At 44.9% G+C, this 23,492-nt stretch overlaps 1 protein-coding gene across 1 annotated transcript; it reads right to left on the bottom strand.

The window, feature by feature from the left end:
* Positions 1–4,451: 4,451 nt before the first annotated feature.
* Positions 4,452–15,883, bottom strand: LOC147087634 (putative G protein-coupled receptor 139). The gene is made up of 2 exons (XM_085977811.1): positions 15,725–15,883; positions 4,452–6,150 (listed from the first exon to the last, which is right to left on the bottom strand). Exons 1-2 carry the CDS (start codon positions 15,789–15,791, stop codon positions 5,240–5,242), a joined length of 978 nt encoding a protein of 325 aa, XP_085833937.1. The 5' UTR covers positions 15,792–15,883; the 3' UTR covers positions 4,452–5,239.
* Positions 15,884–23,492: the final 7,609 nt, after the last annotated feature.

Here is a 23,492-nt window from a genome sequence, read left to right as displayed (position 1 = left end):
CTGTCGGTGATGCAAACAGGGCCATTTATAGGTGACACAAACCAAGCTGTCTGTAAATGACACAAACATGACAGGATGTAGGTGACGCAAACACGGCCATCTGTAGGTGACAAAAACATGGCTGTCTGTAGCTGTCGCAATCATGGTCGTCTCCAGGTGAAACAAACATGGCCGTCTGTAGCTCACACAAACATGGCCATCTTTAGGTGACACCAGCATAGCCGTCTGAAATGACACAAAATGACAGTCTGTATGTGATGCAAAATTGGCCATCTGTAGGTGGCACTATCAAGGCCGCCTTGAGGTGACACAAACATGGCCGTCTCTAGGTGACATCAACATGGCGGGCTTCGGTGATAAAAACATGGCCATATGTAGGTGACAAAAACATGGCAGTCTGTATGTGACACAAACATAGCAGTCTGTAGGTGATACAAACATGGCCATTCGTAAGTGACACAAACAAGGCCATCTGTTGGTGACACAAACATGGCCATCAGTAGGTGACACAAACATGGCAGTCTGTTGCTGACACAAGCACAGCTATCTGTAATTGATACAAACTTGGCTGTCAGTAGGTGACACAAACCTGGCCTTCTGTAGGTGACACAAACATTGTTTTAGTAGGTGATACAAACATGGCCGTCTGTAGGTGACACAATCATGGCCGTCTGTAGGTGATTCAAACATGGCCGTATGTAGGTGACACAAACATGGCCGTCTGTAGGTGATACAAACATGGCCATCTGTAGGTGACACAATCATGGCCGTCTGTAGGTGATACAAACATGGCCGTATGTAGGTGACACAAACATGGCTGTCTGTAGTTGATTCAAACATGGCCGTCTGTAGGTGACACAATCATGGCAGTCTGCAGGTGATTCAAACATGGCCGTCTGTAGGTGACACAATCATGGCCGTCTGTAGGTGTTTCAAACATGGCCGTATGTAAGTGACACCAACATGGCCGTATGTAGGCGACACAATCATGGCCGTCTGTATGTAACACAAACATGGCCACCTGTTGGTGACACAAACATCGCCGTCTGTAGGTGAAACAAACACAGCCGTCTGTTGGTGACACAAATATGGTTGTCATTAGGTGAGGCAAACATTGCCGTCTGTAGGTGACACAAACATGGGCATCTGTAGATGACACAAACATGGCCGTCTGCAGGTGACACAAACATGGCCGTCTGTAGATGACACAAACATCGCCATCTGTAGGATACACAAACACAGCTGCCTGAGTGTGTCACAAACATGGTTGTCAGTAGGTGATAAAAGCACAGTCATCTGTAGGTGACACAAACACGGCCGTCTGTTGCTGATACAAACATGGCCGTCTGTAGGTGACACAATCCTGGCCGCCTGTAGGTGACGCAAACATGGCTGTCATTAGGTGAAACAAATGCGACCATCTGTAGGTGATGCAAACACAGCCCTCTGTCGCTGACACAAAATTCGCCGGCTGTAGGTGACACTGTGATGGCCGTCTGTCGGTGACGCAAACAGGGCCATTTGTAGCTGACACAAACCAAGCTGTCTGTAAGTGACACAAACTTGACAGTCTGTAGCTGACGCAAACAGGGCTGTCCGTAGGTGACTAAAACATGGCCGTCTGTAGCTGTCACAATCATGGTCGGCTCCAGGTGAAACATACATGGCCGTCTGTAGCTTACACAAACATGGCCATCCCTAGGTGACACCAGCATGGCCGTCTGAAGATGACACAAAATGACAGACTGTATGTGATGCAAAATTGGCCATCTGTAGGTGGCACTATCAAGGCCGCCTTGAGGTGACACAAACATGGCTGTTTCTAGGTGACATCAACATGGCGGGCTTCGGTGATATTAACATGGCCTTATGTAGGTGACGCAAGCATGGCAGTCTGTATGTCACACAAACATAGCAGTCTGTAGGTGATACAAACATGGCCATTCGTAAGTGACACAAACAAGGCCATCTGTAGGTGACACAAACATGGCCGTCAGCAGGTGACACAAACATGGCCGTCTGTAGGTGACACAAACATGGCCATCTGTAGGTGACACAAACATGGCAGTCTGTTGCTGACACAAACACAGCTATCTGTAATTGATAAAAACATGGCTGTCAGTAGGTGACACAAACATGGGCTTCTGTAGGTGACACAAACATTGTTTTAGTAGGTGATACACAATGGCCATCTGTAGGTGACACAATCAGGGCCGTCTGTAGGTGATTCAAACATGGCCGTCTGTAGGTGACACAAACATGGCCGGCTCTATATGACACAATCTTTGCCGTCTGTAGGTGGCACAAACACCGCCGTCTGTAGGTGACACACACATGGCTGTCAGTAGGTGACACAAACATGGCCGTCTGTAGGTGACACAAATATGACCGTCTGTAGATGACACAATCGTGGTTGTCAGTAGGTGAGACAAATACGGCTGGCAGTATGTGAGACATTAATGTCCGTTTGTAGGTGATTCAAAAAGGGCCATCTGTAGGTGATACAAACATGGCCGTCTGTAGGTGACGCAAACACAGCCGTCGGTAGGTGATACCAACATGGCTGTCTGTAGGTGATTCAAACATGGCCGTCTGTAGGTGACAAAAACATGGCCGGCTGTACGTGATACAAACATGACTGTCTGTAAATGTCACAAACATGGCCGTTTATAGGTGACACAAACATGGCAGTCTGTAGATGGCACAAACATGTCCGTCTGTAGATGACACAAACATGTCCGTCTGTAGATGACACAAACATGGCCATCTGTAGGTGACACAAGCATTGTTTTAGTAGGCGAATCAAACATGGCCGTCTGTAGGTGACACAAACATGGCCTTCTGTAGGTGGCACAAACATTGTTTTCGTAGGTGATTCAAAAATGCAGTCTGTAGATGACACAAACATGGCCATCTGTAGGTGATGCAAACATGGCCATTCGTAAGTGACACAAGCAAGGCCGTCTGTAGGTGACACAAACATGGCCGTCAGTAGGTGACACAAACATGGCCGTCTGTAGGTGATACAAACATGCCATTCTGTAGGTGACATTAACATGGTTGTTAGTAGGCGATAGAAACAAGGCTGGCCATAGGTGACACAAACATGGCAGTCTGTAGGTGATAGAAACAAGCCCGTATGTAGATGCCACAAACATGGCCGCCTGTAGGAGATTCAAATATGGCCATCTGTAGGTGACATAAACATGGCAGTCTATAGATGACACAAACATGGCCGTCTGTAGGTGACACAAACATGGCCGTCACTAGGTGATTCAAATATGGCCGTCTCTAGGTGATTCAAATATGGCCGTCTGTAGGAGAAACAAACATGGCCGGAAATTGATGACACAATCATGGCCGTCTGTAGCTGATAAAATCATGGCCAGCTGCTGGTGACACAGGCATTGTTGTCAGTAGGTGAGGGAAACAGTTTGTATGTGACGCAAAGATGTCAATCTGTAGCTGACAAAAACCTGGCTGTCTGTAGGTGACATAAACATGGCTGTCTGTAGGTGACACAAATATGGTCGTCTGTAGGTGACACAAACTTGGCCGTCTGTAGGAGGCATAAACATGGCCATCAGTATGTGACACAAATATACGACCGTCTGTAGGTGACACAAACATGGCCGTCTGCAGGAGACATAAACATGGCCATCAGTATGTGACACAAATATATGACCGTCTGTAGGTGGCACAAATCTGGCCGTCTGTAGGTAACACAAACATGGCCGTTTGTAGATGACACAAACATGGCCGTCTGTAGGTCATACAACCAAGACCTCTGCACGTGTCTTACACATAGCGGTCTGCAGGTCACAGAAACATGGCTGTTTGTAGCTTACACAAATATAACCATCTGTAAGTGACACAAATTTGGCCTTCTGTAGGTGACAGAAACACGGTCGCCTGTAGGTCACAGAGAAACGGTCGTCTGCAGGTAACACAAAGATGCCGGCTGTTGTTAACACAAACCTGGCCGTCTATAGGTGATACAAACTTGGCCGCCAGCTGTTGCCTTTTGCCCTGTGGTGGATGACGCCACAATCATGTCAGTGATTGGTGCTTTTTGAACATGGATTCCGGCTCCAGCCCCACGCCCAATGTGTGCCGCGTGTGACTCCTGACCCGAGGCTGCAAAACCACTTTGTGACGTTCCAAGTTTGTGACAGGTGGTAAATAAATTGATATTTCCAACTTTCTTTTGCAATAAAACATTTACTTTCCTAGCTATCAATAGTTCAGAAGAAAATGACCAATTTCATGTCAAATCAATTTACCCTTCAATCTTTATTCTTAATTCTTCAAAACTCACAATGTAACTTGGACAAAAAGAACAAAGTAATACCACATTACTGTTAGAATACAGCAGGGCCAGGCACTAGTTATCCACTCAGTGACTGCCCGGAGTACAGAGTGAGATCAGAGGCTGAAAATTACTTACCAGAAGTGTGGAATATGAACAGCAAAAAAAATTCAGTACACATTAAATAACAACATGTAAAATAAATTGAAGGTTGTTCTCATTGGTTGGCTAAAATTTGCTGTTACAGATCCCACAACAGATACAACAAAAACAACTTTCTGTCAATACATTGCAAATCGATGTAGGAGCAGGAAGTTCTGTGACAGTTCAGGGACGGGAATTTACTTCTTACACTTATTGCTGCCAACAAACTGCAGCAGTCAATCTTCGGCACTAAGCTCTGGGATTCACCCCTATACATTACTGGCTCTCTACCGCACCTTTGTTCTGTAACCTCCTGTGAAGCACCTTGGGATCTTTTACTCCGTTAAAGACGCTGTATAAATGTAAGATGTTTTTGCTGAGAGGCTGAGATGAGGTGGAACCAATGGAAGGAATCTCGTGAGGAGCACAATAAGCAGCACAGACTAGTTGGGCCGAATATCCGGTTTCAGTGCTGCTTAATCTTTTAATATAAGCACCAGAACTACCGCTCAGCTCTGCCTGCCTTCCTATTGACGTTGCTCTTACTCTGGAAGCTGCAAGTGAAATGATGCACTAAATATGCAAAAAGCTAGTGGTCCTGTCCCGAAAGACAAGGTGAGAACTCTCAGTCAGAAATGCTGCTGCGTTCTAAAAAAAAGTGCTTGCCCCGCCGATGGTTCTATTTTCAGATCACCAGCGATTCCTGATGTAATACAGTTGATGGCATTCTGGGGTAAGTATTAGATTTATGGGCTGGAAACACTGGGACCCGAATCTGGGCTGCGCTCAGTTGTTCTGCTTCTTAATTAATTGAATAATTGAGGCAACCGGATATTTCCCCGCACTCTTCAACTGCTCTCTGAACTTGGACTGGGTCACCCCATAAATAAATGTGTTTGTGCAGCAACTTAAATTCTGCAGCATATATCCGACTTCATTAAATATAGATATAGAATCATTGTGATAATTGGAATCTACACGTCTAATGTAATAGTATATGAAATATATTACATATACCGACCACAGAAGTATGAAGCTGCCAGATATGGTGAAGAGTAAAATCACAGACTTCCTTCTGCTCTCCATCTCTGGGTCACTGCGATTCTCTCCCTTGCTCTCACCCCTCAGTACCTTACGGACTCGACTGGCCACTAAAATGTGCCTGACTGTCAGAGCGTTGAGCAACAAAATGAAAGCGAATGGGAGCAATGGAGTTAAAATTGTGTCAAGCCAGTCATATTCGACCCAACCGGGCTCAGAATAATAGCTTGGTTTTACGTAACAGTACCATGGCACATTGTCGATTATCTCTCCTGGTTTAAATATAAAGTAGAAGGGAACGTTTTTTAAACAGAGCAGAATGCAGGTTGTTGCCAGAACCACAGTCGCAGTTTTCTCAGTGCAATATTTTGTTTTCAGATTCTGGCAACAAATGGCCACAAATCGATCGAAGGTGAAAGTGACGGTGAACCAGACAGAACAGTCTGTGGCTGCACCGACCAGGACAGTGCGAACACTACACACAGGAGTGATGTCCAGGAAACACATTGGGAAATAATACCAATTGATCTGGTTCAGTATGACCTCAGTGATGATGACCAGTAGATCTGCCGCTGCCATCGCCACCAGATAGCGAGTGGTGCAGGTGGAGAGCCCACACTTTCCCCGGGACAGGATCACAATCGCCACTAAATTAACTGAAAAAAAGAGCAGGGAAAAGAGAATGCAAACTACTGATCAAACATTCTCCGTATCTGGGCCCAGAGAATATGGGCCGTATTTTATAACCAAGAACGGGTTGTTTTTTAGTCGGGTAAGAGATTATCAGGTTTAAATCTCCATCCGACCACAGCCCGCCTCCAGACCACCTGCTTCCGAGTTTAACAGATAAATCGGACCACCATCCTGGCTCGTGATTGGACTGCCCCCGGATTTGCAGAACCCTTCCCGTGTTCGGGGATCAGATCACACCCTGGTATTGGACAGCCATCACCCCCCGGGGCCGGGGGATCGGAAAAAAACCCAGGATCGGCCACCCAGCATCTCAGGGCCATGGACTTGGTCCTGCGATCTTCTCCAGATTCCTCCCCCCCCGACTGAAATCAAAGCTGGCCAATCCCGCTGACTTCATGCAGGGAAGCTGTCAACGACAAAACTATAACCTGCCTACCGAACCCGCCTGGTCGATATCAAAAGCACAATATTAAGAATGCTGTAACTCTGATAAATACAGATAATGATGTGGACACACATCAAGTCAGGCATCATCTGTGGAGAGAGAAACAGTGTTAACATTTAAGTTCGACTATCTTTCATCAGAACTGAAACATATTAGATATTAACAGTTTTAAAGCAATGATAGAGCCAGAGAAAAGTAGGGGAGGGGAGGAAAGAACAATTGAGAGGTCTATGCTCGGGTGGAGGGCAGAAGTGATCCAGGAATAAAATGGATAATTGGTCAAGGGAGATAGGACAATTAAAGAAATAAAAGATTGGACCAGATCAGGAATAAATGGCTGTAGCAGAATAACAGAGGGGGAGGCAAGGACGGAAAATCTGTAAAAGAGGAGAAGGTTCCAGTGGCCAGGGAATCTGGCAGAGAATGGTGGGTGGACCTCAGATATACGCACCAGCCTTCATCCTGCCCAAGACTGGTGTGCCCGCACTCTTCCAGCCACCACATCAAGCTCACGGCTAGCTGGTCAGAGACAAGGGCTACCTGCTCTCCATCTGGTTCATGACTCCCCTCTGCAGACCCAACGCCCCTGCCCAGCAGTCATATAATGAGCGCCATGCTGCCACCAGGAACATTATCGAGCCGACCATCTGCATGCTGATGCAACAGTTCCACTGCCTTGACCGATCGGGAGGAGCCCTCCAGTATTTGCTGGAGCGGGTGTCACATTTCCTGATGTTTGCTGCATGCGCCACAACTTGGGAGCCCAGCCCTTGCCACCTGGGATTACGGAAGCACCTCAGGAGGAGGAAGAGGGTGAGGAGGATGTGGAGGAGGAGTTCGAGGAGGAAGAGGAGGATGAGGACCACGAGGAGGTAGACGAGGAGGAGGAGCAACAGGAGAGAGGGAGGAGACATCCACTCTATCAGCTTTCCAGAAGGGCGGTCCGTGACCAACTCAAATAACTGACATACGAATGAAGTATACCACAGATCTCCATTGCTCACCACATCACCATCTTTACTTCAGGCCATATCACAGCGCAAAGAAGAAGTGAGAGACACCACTCAAGGATCAAAAGTTAATGAATAAATTTATGAATAATCAGTGAACACATACTTAATAAAAATGAATTAACTATTCACGCCTGTGCAGTCGCTGGGTGCTTCTCGTTACTGTGTTTTTGCCAACGCCAGTGCTCCTACGATGTTTTGACCTAGTGGCTGCAGCAGGACAGGTGGAAGGCTGCTGAGTTTCCCTGCGGGATACTTAAGATGGTCTTGAAGAGCGACTCAACCAGCTCTGGGCCTGGCAGGGCCAGCTAGAGACTGCACCACCTCAGCACGGGCGGCAGTTGTCTGGGCTGGCTGGATGACAGGCAAAGGCTTAGTGGCATTTGTGGGAGCAGGAATGTTGTGATTCTGGAGAAGACAGCAGGTTCCTGCTCCACTGATGCACTGACACTCTCCCGGGGCAGCACCACATCATCCCAAGAAATCTGTTGGAACACAGATTGTTGACCTGCTGAGGTATCGTGAAAGCTCTGGTCGACAGTGATAGACTCAGCCACGATGGCAGCTGTCAGAGCTGAGACTGCATGGCACCTGTCTGAGTTTGGATACCACCAAGAAAACACTGCATTACAGCACTAAACGTTGTGTCACTTCTGCCTGTGCTGCAATGGAAGCTGCCAGCTTGCCATTCACAGGCGTCTTCGGGTCTGGGACTCAAGGTCTCTCTGGGAATCTACCATTCCTTGCAGACTGGAAATGATGGGATACAAGGTGTGTGCAAAGCATTGTGCAAGTTTGTGGGCGGACTCCTCCATGCTCTTTATCATTGCCGATGTGATTTCGGGCAACCTTGCTATTGCACCTATCATCTCCCTGTGCATGCCCTTCACCATTCTTCTAGCAGCCTCACCATCGGGGTCCTGATCTGAGTCCTGTGCAGCCGAACTCCCAGTCGAACTCGCCCTCCTGGGAGATGGGCCCTGAGCTACCCTTTCCCCCTTACCTTGCTGCAGCCCACTCGTCACCGGTGCCTTCCCTTCTGCAGATCCGGCGACTATACTAGCCTGTAAAGAAGGAGTAGTGCCAGTGTCTGAGCTGGTGCCTAAGGGAGAGAGAGGCAATGACTCGGTGTGTTCTTCCTCCTCCTCTTCTTCCACCTCGCTCTGTATAGTGCCCTCAGGGACAGGCTGCTCAGCTGCTTGCTCATTACTTTAAATCTTACTGGCACAAGAGTCATGCTAAGGTGAGGGGAGGGGACAGAAGGGGAGAAATGCATGCATACAGTCTGATTAGGGGGAATGTGTGAATGGCTTGTGGCGTGAGGTGGAAGAGGGATGTTGGAAGAAGGATTAGGATAGAATATACCGTTTTTGTACCCAAGGGGGTCAACGTCGCCGTGGGCCACGGCATCCACCACCTGGCGCCCAATAATCTGCAGCACTCGTTTCTCCAGTGCAGACAGTGGTTAGGTGTCGACTTGGACACCGCATGCGCGCTGCTGCCCCCTCCTGTTCTGAACGACCTTGGAAAGGAAGGAAAGGAAAGGAAAGTGTGTGAGTGATTGTGGAACAATGTGATTGGCTAATGTGCTTGCCATCGGTGTATAGGTGTCTTTGTGTGCAAGGTGTGAGATGTGGCTGTGAGTGTTGGTAGATAGATTTTGTTGGTGGTTGAGTGCTGCGGGTGTGGTGCTTTTCGTGGAGTGTGAAGATTGGTTCAGATGGCGGTACATAGATTTGTAGAAGCATTCACTCACCCTGTCCACGCAAGTGAAGTCGCTAAATTTCTTCCTGCACTTTGTGCGGATCCAGGGGATGACAGTTCTGCCCAAGACGTGCTGCGCTACTTCCCTACCCATGGTGCAGAAGGCTTCTGGCGAGGGCCTTCTGCCACTTGCTGGGTAGTGCACCGCCATCCATCTCTCCACAGCGAACACCAATGCCTCCAATGTTTAATCGCAGAATCTGCAGGCACTCTCCCTGGGGCATGGATCTGCAATGACTACAGCTGCTTTAGTCCTCCAACTCCTTTTCCTTGACCTGCTGAAGCTTGCTGAGGCAGCTGCACAGCCAGCCATGCTGAGAATGAAGTTCTGCAGCATCAATGATCCTTCCCTTCCAGAACAAGAAAAAGCCTGCGGCAATCATGACTTGTGATTAGAGTGCTACTGATATTGGTCCACCCTTTGAGTGTAACGCCAATGAGCTTGTGGTTAAAAACTTGAAATAGATTTCCAATCATTTATTTGAGCATTGTGCATGAATGTTGCATGCTCGCTAAACCATTAGCGCCTGACACTAATTCTCCAACTTTTCTAATGCTACAGCCCATTCCTAGGCTATGATGAATTTCTAGCCCTCTGAATCATAGATAAGAACTGATCTGTCAAACATTAATCACTTTCCGAAGTGCAATAATCAAAAACCACAGCGTAATATTCATCCTGACTAGTAGACAGATAATGAAATTCAGAACTCATGACCCACAGGCTTACAGGAACGTGTTGGGGGAAGGGGAATATTCAGCACTAAAACAACTGAAGTGCTTACAGTAACTACTCTTAGTGTAAGAAAAGTATTTAAACCTGTTTCTGTTCTTGCAGCTCAATATCAATGCATTTCACTTCATACGCGTTTTTAAAACATCTTTACCCAAAAGCAAAAATATTCTCTTTCGCCATCAATTTCGAACATAGGATTTAGGAGCAGGAGTCGGCCACTCGGCCCTTCGAGCCTGCTGCGCCATTAAATAAGATCATGGCTCATCCGATTCGTCCACATTCCCGCACACCCCCGATAACCTTTCGCCCCCTTGCTAACCGAGAATCTATCTACCTCTGCCTTAAAAATATTCAAAGACTCTGCATACACCGCCCTTTGAGAGAAAACATTTCTCCTCATTTCCATCTTAAATGGGTGACCCCTTATTTTTAAATAGTGACCCCTAGTTCTAGATTCTCGCAGAAGAGGAAACACCCTCGCCACATCCACCCTGTCCAGACCCCTCAGGATCGTATATGTTTCAATCAAGTCACCTCTTACTTTTCTGAACTCCATCGGATACAAGCGAAGACTGCACAAACTTTTCTCATAAGACAACCCGCCCATTCCAGGTTTTGGTCTAGCAAACCTTCTCTGAACTGCATCCAACGCATTTACATCCTTCCTTAAATAAGGAGACCAATACTGTACACAGTCCTCCAGGTGTGGTCTCACCAATGCCCTGTGTAACTGTAGCTTAACCTCCCTACTTTTGTATTCAATTCACAGAATCACAGAAACCTCACAGTGCAGATAGAGGCCATTTCGGCCCATCGAGCCTGCACTGACACATATCCCACCCGATCCCCGTAACCCCTGCACCAATACATATCCCACCCTATCCCAATAACCCCACGTATTTAATCCCCCTAACACTAAGGGTCAATTTTTATCATAGCCAATCATCCTAACCCGCACATCTTTGGACTGTGGGAGGAAACCGGAGCACCCGGAGAAAACCCACGCAAACACGGGGAGAATGTGCAAACTCCACACAGACAGTCACCCGAGGCCGGAGTCGAACCCGGGTCTCTGGCGCTGTGAGGCAACAGTGCTAACCACTATGCCACCGTGCTGCCCTCGCAATAAATTATAACATTCTATTAGCTTGCCTAATTACTTGCTGCACCTTTTGCGCTTCATGGACTAGGACATCCAAATCGCTCTGCATCTCAGAGCTCTGAAATGTCTCACCATCTAGATATTATGCTTCTTTTTTATTCTTCCTGCCAAAATGAACAACTTCACATTTTCCCACATTATGCTCCATTTGCCAGATCTTTGCCCTCTCACTTATCCTATCTATATCCCTTTACGGCCTTCTAATGTCCTCTTCACAATGCATCGTCATACCTAACTTTGTGGCATTCGCAAATTTAGCAACAATACGATCGGTCCCTTCATCCAAGTCATTTATACAAATGTACAATGTTGAAGCCCAGCACTGATCCCTGTGGCACACCACTGGTTACATCTTGCCAATCAGAAAATGACCCATTTATGCCTACTCGCTGTTTCCAGTTAGCTAGCCAATCTTGTATCCATGCCAATATGTTACCCCCTACAATATGAGCTTTTCTTTTCTGCAATAACCTTTGATGTGGCACCTTAACAAATGCCTTCTGGAAATCTAAGGACAGTACATCCACAGTTTCCCCTTTATCCACAGCACATGTTACTTCCTCAAACAACTCCAATAAATTTGTTAAACATGATTTCCCTTGCACAAAACCATGTTGACTATGCCTGATTACTTTGAACTTTTCGAAGTGCCCTGCTACAACACCTTTAATAATCGTTTCTAACATCTTTCCTATGACAGATGGTAAGCTAGCTGGCCTGTAGTTTCCTGCTTTCAGTCTCCCTTCCATTTTGAATAAAGTTACATTCGCTATTTCCCAATCTAATGGAACCTTCCCCGAATCTAGGGAAATTAAAAAAATTAAACGCAACGCATCAACTATCTCACTAGCCACTTCTTTTAAGTCCCTAGGATGAAGTCAATCAGGCCCGCGGACTTGATAGACCGCATCTCCAACAATTTGCTCAGTACCACTTCCCTGGTGATTATAATTATCTTGATTTCCTCCCTCCCTTCCATTTCCTGATTTCAGCTATTTCTGGGATTTTAGTCGTATCCGCTATAGTGGAGACCGATGCAAAATACCTGTTCAATTCAACAGCCATCTCCTTATTATCCATTATTGATTCCCCAGCCTCACTTTTTATAGGACCAATGCTAACTTTGTTAAATCTTTTCTTTTATAAATATCTATAAAAACTTCTACTATCTGTTTTTATATTTCTAGCTGGCTTTCACTCGTACACTAATTTTTCTCTCCTTATTAATCTTTTAGTCATTCTTTGCAGTTTTTTACATTCTGTCCAATCCTGCCACCCATCTTTGCGCAAGTTTCAGCTTTTTCTTTAAGTTTAATATTGTCTTAAAATTTTTAGTTAACCACGGATGGTGGTTCCTCCCCTTGATATTTTCCTTTCTCGTTCGATTGCATATATTGTGTGTATTTTGAAACATCCCCTTAATTGTCTGCCACTACAACTCTATTGATGTATCCCTTAACCTAATTTGCCAGTTCACTTTAACTAGCTCTGCTTTCATGCACTCTTAAATGTCCTTATGTAAGCTTAAATTACAAGTCTTGGACCCACTCTTCTCTCTGTCAAACTGATTGTAAAATTCAATCATATTATGATCGCTGCTACCTAGGGGCGCCTTCGCTATGAGGTCATTGATTAATACTATCTCCTTGCAGAACACCAGGTCTAATTTAGCCTGCTCTCTGGTTGGCTCCAGAACGTGATTTTGTAAGAAACTATCCAGAAAACATTCCAAGAACTCTTCATCGATGCCAACTTTGCCCGTCTGATTTTTCCAGTCTATATGCAGTTTAAAATCCCCTGATTATTGCTGAACCCTTCTGAGAAGCTCCCATTATTTCTTCCTTTATACTCCATCCTACCATGTGGTTACTGTTAGCTGGCCGGTACACCACTCCCACAAGTGACTTCTTGCATTTATCAGTTCTCATCTCTACCCAAACCGCTTCTACATCCTGGTTTCCTGAACTTAAGTCATCACTCTCTATAGTGCTAATACCATCATTAATTAACAGATCCACCCTTCCAACTTTTACCACCTTCCTGGCCTTCCTAAATATCATGTACACTTCAATATTCAGGTCCCAATCTACATAACCCTGCAGCCATGTTTCTGTAATGGCTATCAAATCAGATTTATTTATTTCTATTTGCGCTTTCAGTTCATCTGCTTTGTTTCGCATGCTAATTCCGTTCAGATGCAGTGCCTTTAGTTTTGTCTTTATATTACTTTTGTAACCTCTAGCCTTATCTGTTGATTTACTCTTAGCTGTGTACTCTCTATAATTTCTGTCACTGTCTGTTTAACATTTTCCACGTTAATATCTTTTTCTATTGCCTTGTCTCTAATCTTTAAATTACAACATCTTCCCTAATTTGATCCCATGCCCCCAATATTTAGTTTAAAGCCCTCGCTACTACCCTAATTATACGACTCGCCAGAACACTGGTCCAAGCACAGTGCAGGTGATGACCGACCCAAATATAGATATCCTACTTTCCCCACTACTGGTGCCAGTGCCCTAGGAATTGAAACCAATTTCTCCCACACCAGGCTTTCAGCCACGCATTCATCACTCTTATTTTATTTACGCTATGGCAATTTGCTCGTGGCTCGGGTAATAATGCAGATATTGTTACCCTTGATGTTCTGCTTTTTAGCTTAACCCCTAGCTGCTCATACTCTCTCAGCAGAACCTCTTTCCTAGTACTACCTATAACTTTGGCACCTACATTGACCACGACCACTGGCTCCTCCCCCTCACCCTGCAAGTTCCTGTCCAGCCCAGAGCAGATGTCCCGAACCCTGTCATCGGGCAGGCAACACAGCTGTCTGTAATCTCACTCTTGGCCGCAGCGAACTGTTTTTATTCCCTGACTATGCTGTCCCAAATTACTGCTACATTCCTATTAACTACCCCCGCTTGAACGGCTTCCTGTATCTCGGTGCCATGGTCAGTTTGCTCATCCATCCTGCAGCCACCACTTTCATCCATACTTTTCGCAAGAAGCTCAAACCTGTTGGACAATTGCAAAGGCTGAGGCTCCTCCACGTCCTGGATCCCCATACCTGCCTCACTCGCAGTCACATACTCATGCCCTGGACCACTGACCAAATCAGAAGACACTATCCTAAGGGGTGTGACTGCCTCCTGGAATAAAGTGGCCAGATAACTTTCCCCCTCCCTGATGCATCGCAGTTTCCGCAGCTCGGCCTCCAGCTCATCAACTCTGAGCCGAAGCTCCTCGAGCCGCAGACACTTACCGCAGATGTGCTCATCCTGGATCACGCATCCAGTAGCTCCCACGTACTGCAGTCGCCACACATCACCTGCCCTGCATTAATTATAGAGGTTTAATTACTTTATTTTTATTAATTAATAAACGATACTACTTTTAATAAGATTTGTTACTGATACAAATTAGTACTATTGAAACCTTACAATTACTAATAAATGTTCTTGGCTTTAAATGATAAGGGCAGTGAGCAAAATACTCACCAACCAATCCCTTAACCTTTTTCCTGTGATGTCACCTTTTATTTTTCTCCAAATGCGGGGAGCGGGAGCGGGGTGGTGCCACCGAGATGAACGTCCGCTGGTTCTCCGTACCCTCTTGTAAAGCTTTGTAACTCCTGCTCTCCTGGAAGCTAACAAAGATAGAAAAAGAAAGTAACAGCTCCCTCCCCGAACTCCCTCTCTCACCAAACTCGCAGCTCTACACTCTGTTCCGAGCTGCACTTCATAAAACAAATGGAGGGGAGAAATCAGTCACCTAAAATAGTGATTACAAAGTCGAACTGAATTCTTCCACGCCAGTTAGTGATCTACACTCAGTAAAATTCTACAGTGAGAGATACTCCAAGTAATCCATAGTCACTGGGGTCAGGTGTTCCACTCCAGTTAGTGACCCACACTCAGTAAAATTCTACAGTGAGAGGTACTCCAAGTAATCCATAGTCACTGGGGTCAGGTGTTCCACTCTGGTTAGTGACCCACACTCAGTAAAATTCTACAGTGAGAGATACTCCAAGTAATACATAGTCACTGGGGTCAGGTGTTCCACTCTGGTTAGTGACCCACACTTAGTACAATTTTACAGTGACAGACCATTGCACTAACACCATTTCTCAGAGACATTTCCCGGAATGAGGACTGATTTAACTGTACATCATATTCCACCACCGGCAATAACTTGATCATTCAGAGAGCCCGTGAGCTACAAACAGGTATATTTTCAGTTCAGGAAATGGCATTAAACAGGTTGTGTCAAGACACTAGACTTAACGAAATTACCAAACACTGATCGCACGTCTGTAAAACTATGTCCACTAGACGAGCATGTAACATTATCAGCCAGAGAACTAAAGCAGAGAACAGCTCACATACAGATTTACACAACTTCAATGGTTATTATCACTTACCAGGAACTCCAATGACGGCAAGGATCATGTAATATATTTTCTGGACACTCTCAAATGTGTGATACATTTTCTGTGTGAAGCGATGTGTCCGTGCTGCAGGCAATCTCTCTGAATTATACTCTGAGCCGAATCCCACAGCCTTTCATTTATACCCTGCGCGATCTCCACGGGGAGATTGAGGTTGCAACATTGTTAAAAGGTTGAACAAACAAGTTACGACAGCCAAGTTAATTCCCTGTTATAATGGAATATATTTAGCGCTGAGTTTTAAATTGAAAACCCCAAAGACTTGAGAATTCTGATCATATTAATTAACCAATGGAAATTGCAAGCTGTGTTCTCCCAGCACTAGGTTTGTTGTTTCAAACACCTTCAGTGCATCTCATATCTCATATTGTTTCTGTGATGTCCTTCATGCTGTTGTGCTCATTCAGTAATCAAACTGCAAATGCTAGAGTGCCCTCTCAGTGCAGCACTCTGGGCTGGGGCTGCGCTCTTAATTTTCCCATGTCCTAAACGACCAGTACCTCTCAAACCAATATATACGCTAAAGCTAATGAATCTATTAAACCAAATAAAAATAAAATATCTAATAAAGCGCATCAAACTAATACAGCCCCTCAAGCTATTACAGCCTCTCAAACTAATACAGTACGCTAATATAATAAAGCACCACAAACTAAGACAGCCTCTGAAACTAATACAGGATCTCAAACTAATATAGACCCTCAAACTAATACAGACCCTCAAACTAATACAGACCCTCAAACTAATAAAGCCCCTCAAACTAATAAAGCCCCTCAAAATAATACAGCCCCTCAAACCAATACAGCCCCTCAAACCAATACAGCACCTCAAACTAATACAGCCCCTCAAACTAATAAAACCCCTCAAAATAGTACAGCCCCTCAAACCAATACAGCCCCTCAAACCAATACAGCACCTCAAACTAATACAGCCCCTCAAACTAATACAGCCCCTCAAACTAATACAGCACCTCAAACTAATACAGCCCCTCAAACTAATAAAGTCCCTCAAACTAATACAGCCCCTCAAACTAATAAAGTCCATCAAACTAATACAGCCCCTCAAACTAATACAGACCCTCAAACTAATACAGCCCCTCAAGCTATTACAGCCTCTCAAACTAATACAGTACGCTAATATAATAAAGCACCACAAACTAAGACAGCCTCTGAAACTAATACAGGATCTCAAACTAATATAGACCCTCAAACTAATACAGACCCTCAAACTAATACAGACCCTCAAACTAATACAGCCCCTCAAACTAATAATGCCCCTCAAAATAATACAGCCCCTCAAACCAATACAGCCCCTCAAACCAATACAGCACCTCAAACTAATACAGCCCCTCAAACTAATAAAACCCCTCAAAATAGTACAGCCCCTCAAACCAATACAGCCCCTCAAACCAATACAGCACCTCAAACTAATACAGCCCCTCAAACTAATACAGCCCCTCAAACTAATACAGCACCTCAAACTAATACAGCCCCTCAAACTAATAAAGTCCCTCAAACTAATACAGCCCCTCAAACTAATAAAGTCCATCAAACTAATACAGCCCCTCAAACTAATACAGACCCTCAAACTAATACAGCCCCTCAAACTAATAAAGCCCCTCAAAATAATACAGCCCCTCAAACCAATACAGCCCCTCAAACCAATACAGCACCTCAAACTAATACAGCCCCTCAAACTAATAAAACCCCTCAAAATAGTACAGCCCCTCAAACCAATACAGCCCCTCAAACCAATACAGCACCTCAAACTAATACAGCACCTCAAACTAATACAGCCCCTCAAACTAATACAGCACCTCAAACTAATACAGCCCCTCAAACTAATAAAGTCCCTCAAACTAATACAGCCCCTCAAACTAATAAAGTCCATCAAACTAATACAGCCCCTCAAACGAATACAGCCCCTCAAACGAATACAGCCCCTCAAACGAATACAGCCCCTCAAACTAATACAGCCCCTCAAACTAATAAAACCCCTCAAAATAATACAGCCCCTCAAACCAATACAGCCCCTCAAACCAATACAGCACCTCAAACTAATACAGCCCCTCAAACTAATACAGCCCCTCAAACTAATACAGCACCTCAAACTAATACAGCCCCTCAAACTAATAAAGTCCCTCAAACTAATACAGCCCCTCAAACTAATAAAGTCCCTCAAACTAATACAGCCCCTCAAACGAATACAGCCCCTCAAACGAATACAGCCCCTCAAACGAATACAGCCCCTCAAACGAATAAAGCCCCTCAATCGAATACAGCCGCTCAAACTAATAGAGAACCTCAAACTAATAGAGAACCTCAAACTAATAGAGAACCTCAAACTAATAGAGAACCTCAAACTAATAGAGAACCTCAAACTAATAGAGAACCTCAAACTAATGGAGAAGCTCAAACTAATGCAGCACCGCAACCCAATGTAGCACATGAAATTAATACAGCACCTCAAACCAATACAGATCAATACCATCCAGTTAAAAGGATCCTGATTGATAAGCACGCAATTCACCACCTTAATCATTCAACGTGGCTGCAATTTGGCTGTGGGGTAATGTAGCTATTGGTTATGATACTGGATTGGTAATCCCGAGGCCTGACTAATGATCCGGAGACATGAGTTCAGATCTCCACCACGGCAGCTGGGGAATTTGAATGAAGTGAATGAATATAAAAAATGCATACTATCTACAAGCTTCACTGCAGCAACTCGTCAAGGCTTCTTCCACTGCATCTCCCAAGCCAAAACCTCTACCACCTTGGCAGACAATGGCAGCAGACGCATGGGAGAACCACCTCCAATTTCCCATCCAAGTCACATAACATCCTGACTTGGAAATATCGCCATTGACTCATTGCCGCTGTGCCAAAATCCTGCTACTCCCTGCCTAACGGCACTGTGGGAGTACATTCACAACACCGATTGCAGCAGTCCAGGATGTTAGCTCACCACCACCTTCTCAAGGGCAATTGAGGAGTGGCAATAAAGGATTGTCTTCCCAGCGACATCCACAACTCATTGAGGTATAGCTTAAATAACTCGATCAATTAAATAAAACTGGCCACTTCACATCAACAAAATTGAACAGAAACTGGCCGCACGAGCAGATTCTAACCAATCACCCTGTAACTGACCAAATGACAACTACCTGATCGTTCACCAATAAACTAAACAAAATAACCACAGTCTGACTGAAATCGTAGAAACTCTCCACAAGAAAACAATCTGACCGATATCCCAGAAACTGTTCAACTGACCAAGATTTGGTCCTGTGTAAAGAGACATGATTAATTAAAAATGTCCTCGTAAAGGACCCCTTGGAATGAGTGACCATAACATGGTTGAATTCCATATTCAAGTAGAGGGTGAGAAGGTTGGATCTCAAACAAGCGTGCTGAGCTTGAATAAAGGAGACTATGAAGGTATGAGAGCGGAATTGATTAGAGTGGACTGGGAAAATAGATTAGAGGGTAAGACGGTACATGATCAGTGGTGTACATTTAAGGAGTTATTTTACAACTTGCAAAAAAAATATATTCCACTGAGGAAAACAGGGTGTAAAAGAAAAGATCGCCATCTGTGGCTAAGTAAAGTAATTAAGGATAGTATCCGACTAAAAACAAGGGCATATAAGGTAGCCAAATCTAGTTGGAGGATAGAAGATTGTGAAGTCTTTAAAAGGCAGCAAAAAATAACTAAAAGATTGATTAAGAAAGGGAAAATAGATTATGAAAGTAAATTAGCAAAAAATATAAAAACAGATAACAAAAGTTTCTATAGTTATATTAAAAGAAACAGTGTGGCTAAAGTAAATGATGGTCCCTTAGAGGATGAGACCGGGAAATTAATGGTGGGAAACATGGAGATGGCAAAAACGTTGTACAAATATTTTGTATCAGTCTTTGCGGTAGAGGATACAAAAAATATCCCAACACTGGACAAACAGGGGGCTCGAGGGGGAGAGGAGCTACATACGATTAAAATCACTAAGGAAGTGGTACTTGCTAAAATAATGGGACTCAAGCCGGAGAAATCCCCTGGACCTGATGGCTTACATCCTAGGGTCTTGATGGAAGTGGCGGTAGGGATTGTGGATGCATTGGTAATAATTTTCCAAAACTCCCTGGACTCAGCAAAGGTCCCGGCAGATCGGAAAACTGCTAATGTAACTCTCTTATTTAAAAAGGGTAGTAGGCAGAAAGCTGGAAACTATAGACCTGTTAGCCTAATATCTGTGGTTGGTAAAATGTTAGAGTCCATTATTAAGGAGACAGTAACGGGACATTTGGATAAACATAATTTAATAGGACAAAATCAGCATGGTTTCAAGAAGGGGAAGTCATGTTTGACAAATTTGCTTGAGTTCTTTGAGGAAGTAACATACAGGGTGGATAAAGGAGAACCAGTGGACGTAGTTTATTTAGACTTCCAAAAGGAATTTGACAAGGTGCTAAACAAAAGATTATTGCTCAAGATAAAAAATCACGGGATTGGGGGTAATATTCTGGCGTGGGTGGAGGACTGAAAGCAGAGAGTTGGGATAAATGGTTCATTCTCAGACTGGCAATCAGTAACTAGTGGTGTTCCGCAGGGGTCAGTGCTGTGTCCTCAACTCTTTACAATCTATATTAACGATTTGGAGGAGGGGACCGAGTTTAACGTATCAAAGTTTGCAGATGATACAAAGATGGGAGGGAAAGTACTGAGTGAGGAGGACATAAAAAACCTGCAAAGTGACATAGACAGGCTAAGTAAGTGGGCAGAGATTTGGCAGATGGAATACAATACTGGAAAGTGTGAGGTTATGCACTTTGGCAGGAAAAATCATAGAGCCATTTATTATCTTAATGGCAAGAAACTGGAAAGTACTGTAGTACAAAGGGATCTGGGAGTCCTGGTGCACGAAACTCAAAAAGTTAGTATGCAGGTGCAGCAAGTGATCAAGAAGGCCAATTGAATGTTGGCTTTTATTGCTAGGGGGATAGAATATAAAAACAGGGAGGTATTGCTGCAGTTATACAAGGCATTGGTGAGACCGCACCTGGAATACTGCATACAGTTTTGGTGTCCATACTTAAGATAAGACATACTTCCTCTCGAGTCAGTACAAAGAAGGTTCACTCGGTTAATCCCGGGGATGAGGGGGTGGTCATATGAGGAGAGGTTGAGTAGATTGGGACTCTACTCATTGGAGTTCAGAAGAATGAGAGGCGATCTTATTGAAACATGTAAGATTGTGAAGGGGCTTGATCGGGTGGATGCGGTGAGGATGTTCCCAATGATGGGTGAAACTAGAACTCGGGGGCATAATCTTGGAGTAAGAGGCTGCTCTTTCAAAACTGAGATGAGGAGAAACTTCTTCACTCAGATGGTGGTAGATTTGTGGAATTTGATGCCCCAGAAATCTGTGGAAGCTACATCATTAAATAAATTTACAACAGAAATAGATAGTTTCCTAGAAGTAAAGGTAATTAAGGGTTACGGGGAGCGGGCAGGAAATTGGACATGAATCTAGGTTCGGAATGGTCATGGCCCTGTGGAAACTGTACTGCTCACATCCTGACTGATCGCACAGTAACTGACCTACTGCTCACATCCTGACTGAACGCACAGTACCTGACCTACTGCTCACATCCTGATGGCCAAACAGTAACTGACCTACTGCTCACATCCTGACTGAGCGCACAGTAACTGACCTACTGCTCACATCCTGACTGAACGCACAGCACCTGACCTACTGCTCACATCCTGATAACCAAACAGTAACTGACCTATTGCACACAATCTGACTGAGCAGACAGTAACTGAGCTACTGCTCACATCCTGACTGAGCGCTCAGGAAAGGACCTAATGCTCACAACCTGACTGAGCACACAGTAAATTACCTACTGCACGCATCCTAATTGAGCGCACAGTACCTCACCTACTGCTTACATCCTGATGAGCACACAGTACCTGAACTATTGCTCATATCCTGGCTGAACACACAGAAACTGACCTATTGCTCACATCCTGACTGAGCACACAGTAACTGACCTATTGCATACATCCTGACTGAGCACACAGTAAATGATCTACTGCACACATCCTAACTGAGCGCACAGTACCTGAACTACTGCTCACATCCTGGCTGAACACACAGAAACTGACCTATTGCTCACATCCTGACTGAGCACACAGTAACTGACCTATTGCATACATCCTGACTGAGCACACAGTAAATGATCTACTGCACACATCCTAACTGAGCGCACAGTACCTGACCTACTGCTCACATCCTGATAAGCACACAGTAACTGACCTACTGCTCACATCCTGATGAGCACACAGTAACTGACCTACTGCTCACATCCTGATGAGCACACAGTAACTGACCTACTGCTCACATCCTGATCAGCACACAGTAACTGACCTACTGCTCACATAATGACTGATCGCACAGTAACTGACCCACTGCTCACATCCTGACTGAGCGCACAGTAAATGATCTACTGCTCACATCCTGACTGAGCGCACAGTAAAAGACCTACTGCTCACATCCTGACTGAGTGCGCAGTAACTGACCCACTGCTCACATCCTGACTGAGCGCACAGTAAAAGACCTACTGCTCACATCCTAACTGAGCGCACAGTAACTGACCCACTGCTCACATCCTGACTGAGCGCACAGTAAATGACCTACTGCACACATCTTTACTGAGCACACAGCAACTGACCTACTGCTCACATCCTGAATGAGCGCACAGTAAATGACCTACTGCTCACATCCTGACTGAGCATACAGTAACTGACCTGCTGCACACATCCTGACTGAGCTCACAGCAAATGACCTACTGCGCACATCCTGACTGAGCACACAGTAAATGAACTACTGCACACATCCTAACTGAGCACACAGTAAGTGACCTTCTGCGCACCTCCTAACTGAGTGCAAAGTAAATGACCAACTATTCACACGCTAACTGAGCGCACAGTAATTGAACGAATGCATGCATCCTGACTGAGCACACAGCAGCTGACCTACTGCTCACAGCCTGACTGAGCACACAATATCTGACCTACTGCTCACATCTTGATGGAGCACACATTAACTGACCGACTGCACACATTCTAACAGAGCACATAATAACTGACCTAATGCACACATCCTGAATGAGTGCACAGTAATTGGCCTACTGCTCACATTCTGACAGAGCACACGGAAACTGGCATACTGCACAAATCCTGAATGAGAACACCAGAAACTGCACAAATTACCAAAGCATGACCGAAGCCCCAGGAAATGACCACATGAACAAAACCTGACGGAGCACACAGTAACTGAAGTAGAGCTCACATTCTGACTGAGCACACATGAACTGACCTAATGCATACGTCTTGACTAAGCACACAGTAACTGACCTATTGCACACATCCTGACTGGGCGCATCGTATCTGACCTACTGCTCACATTCTGAGTGAACACACAGTAACTGACCTACAGCACACATCCTGACTGAGCAAACAGTAACTCACCTACTGCACACATCCTTACTGAGCACACAGTAACTGACCGACCGCAATAACCCCAAATCCACATTCCCGCAATAACCCACAACCCATTTTCCCGCACTAAACCCAAATCCACATTTCCTCACTATCCCAAATCCACCTTCCTGCATTATTCCAAAATCCACATTCCCGCACTAACCCCAAATCCAACTTCCTGCACTAAAACCAATTC

The sequence above is a fragment of the Somniosus microcephalus genome, unplaced genomic scaffold, assembly GCF_052327205.1.
Source record: "Somniosus microcephalus isolate GS21.2 unplaced genomic scaffold, FLI_Smic_1.0 unresolved_chr5, whole genome shotgun sequence".
In the NCBI taxonomy this organism is placed as follows: Eukaryota; Metazoa; Chordata; class Chondrichthyes; order Squaliformes; family Somniosidae; genus Somniosus; species Somniosus microcephalus.
This window is presented reverse-complemented; position numbering and strand designations above follow the sequence as displayed.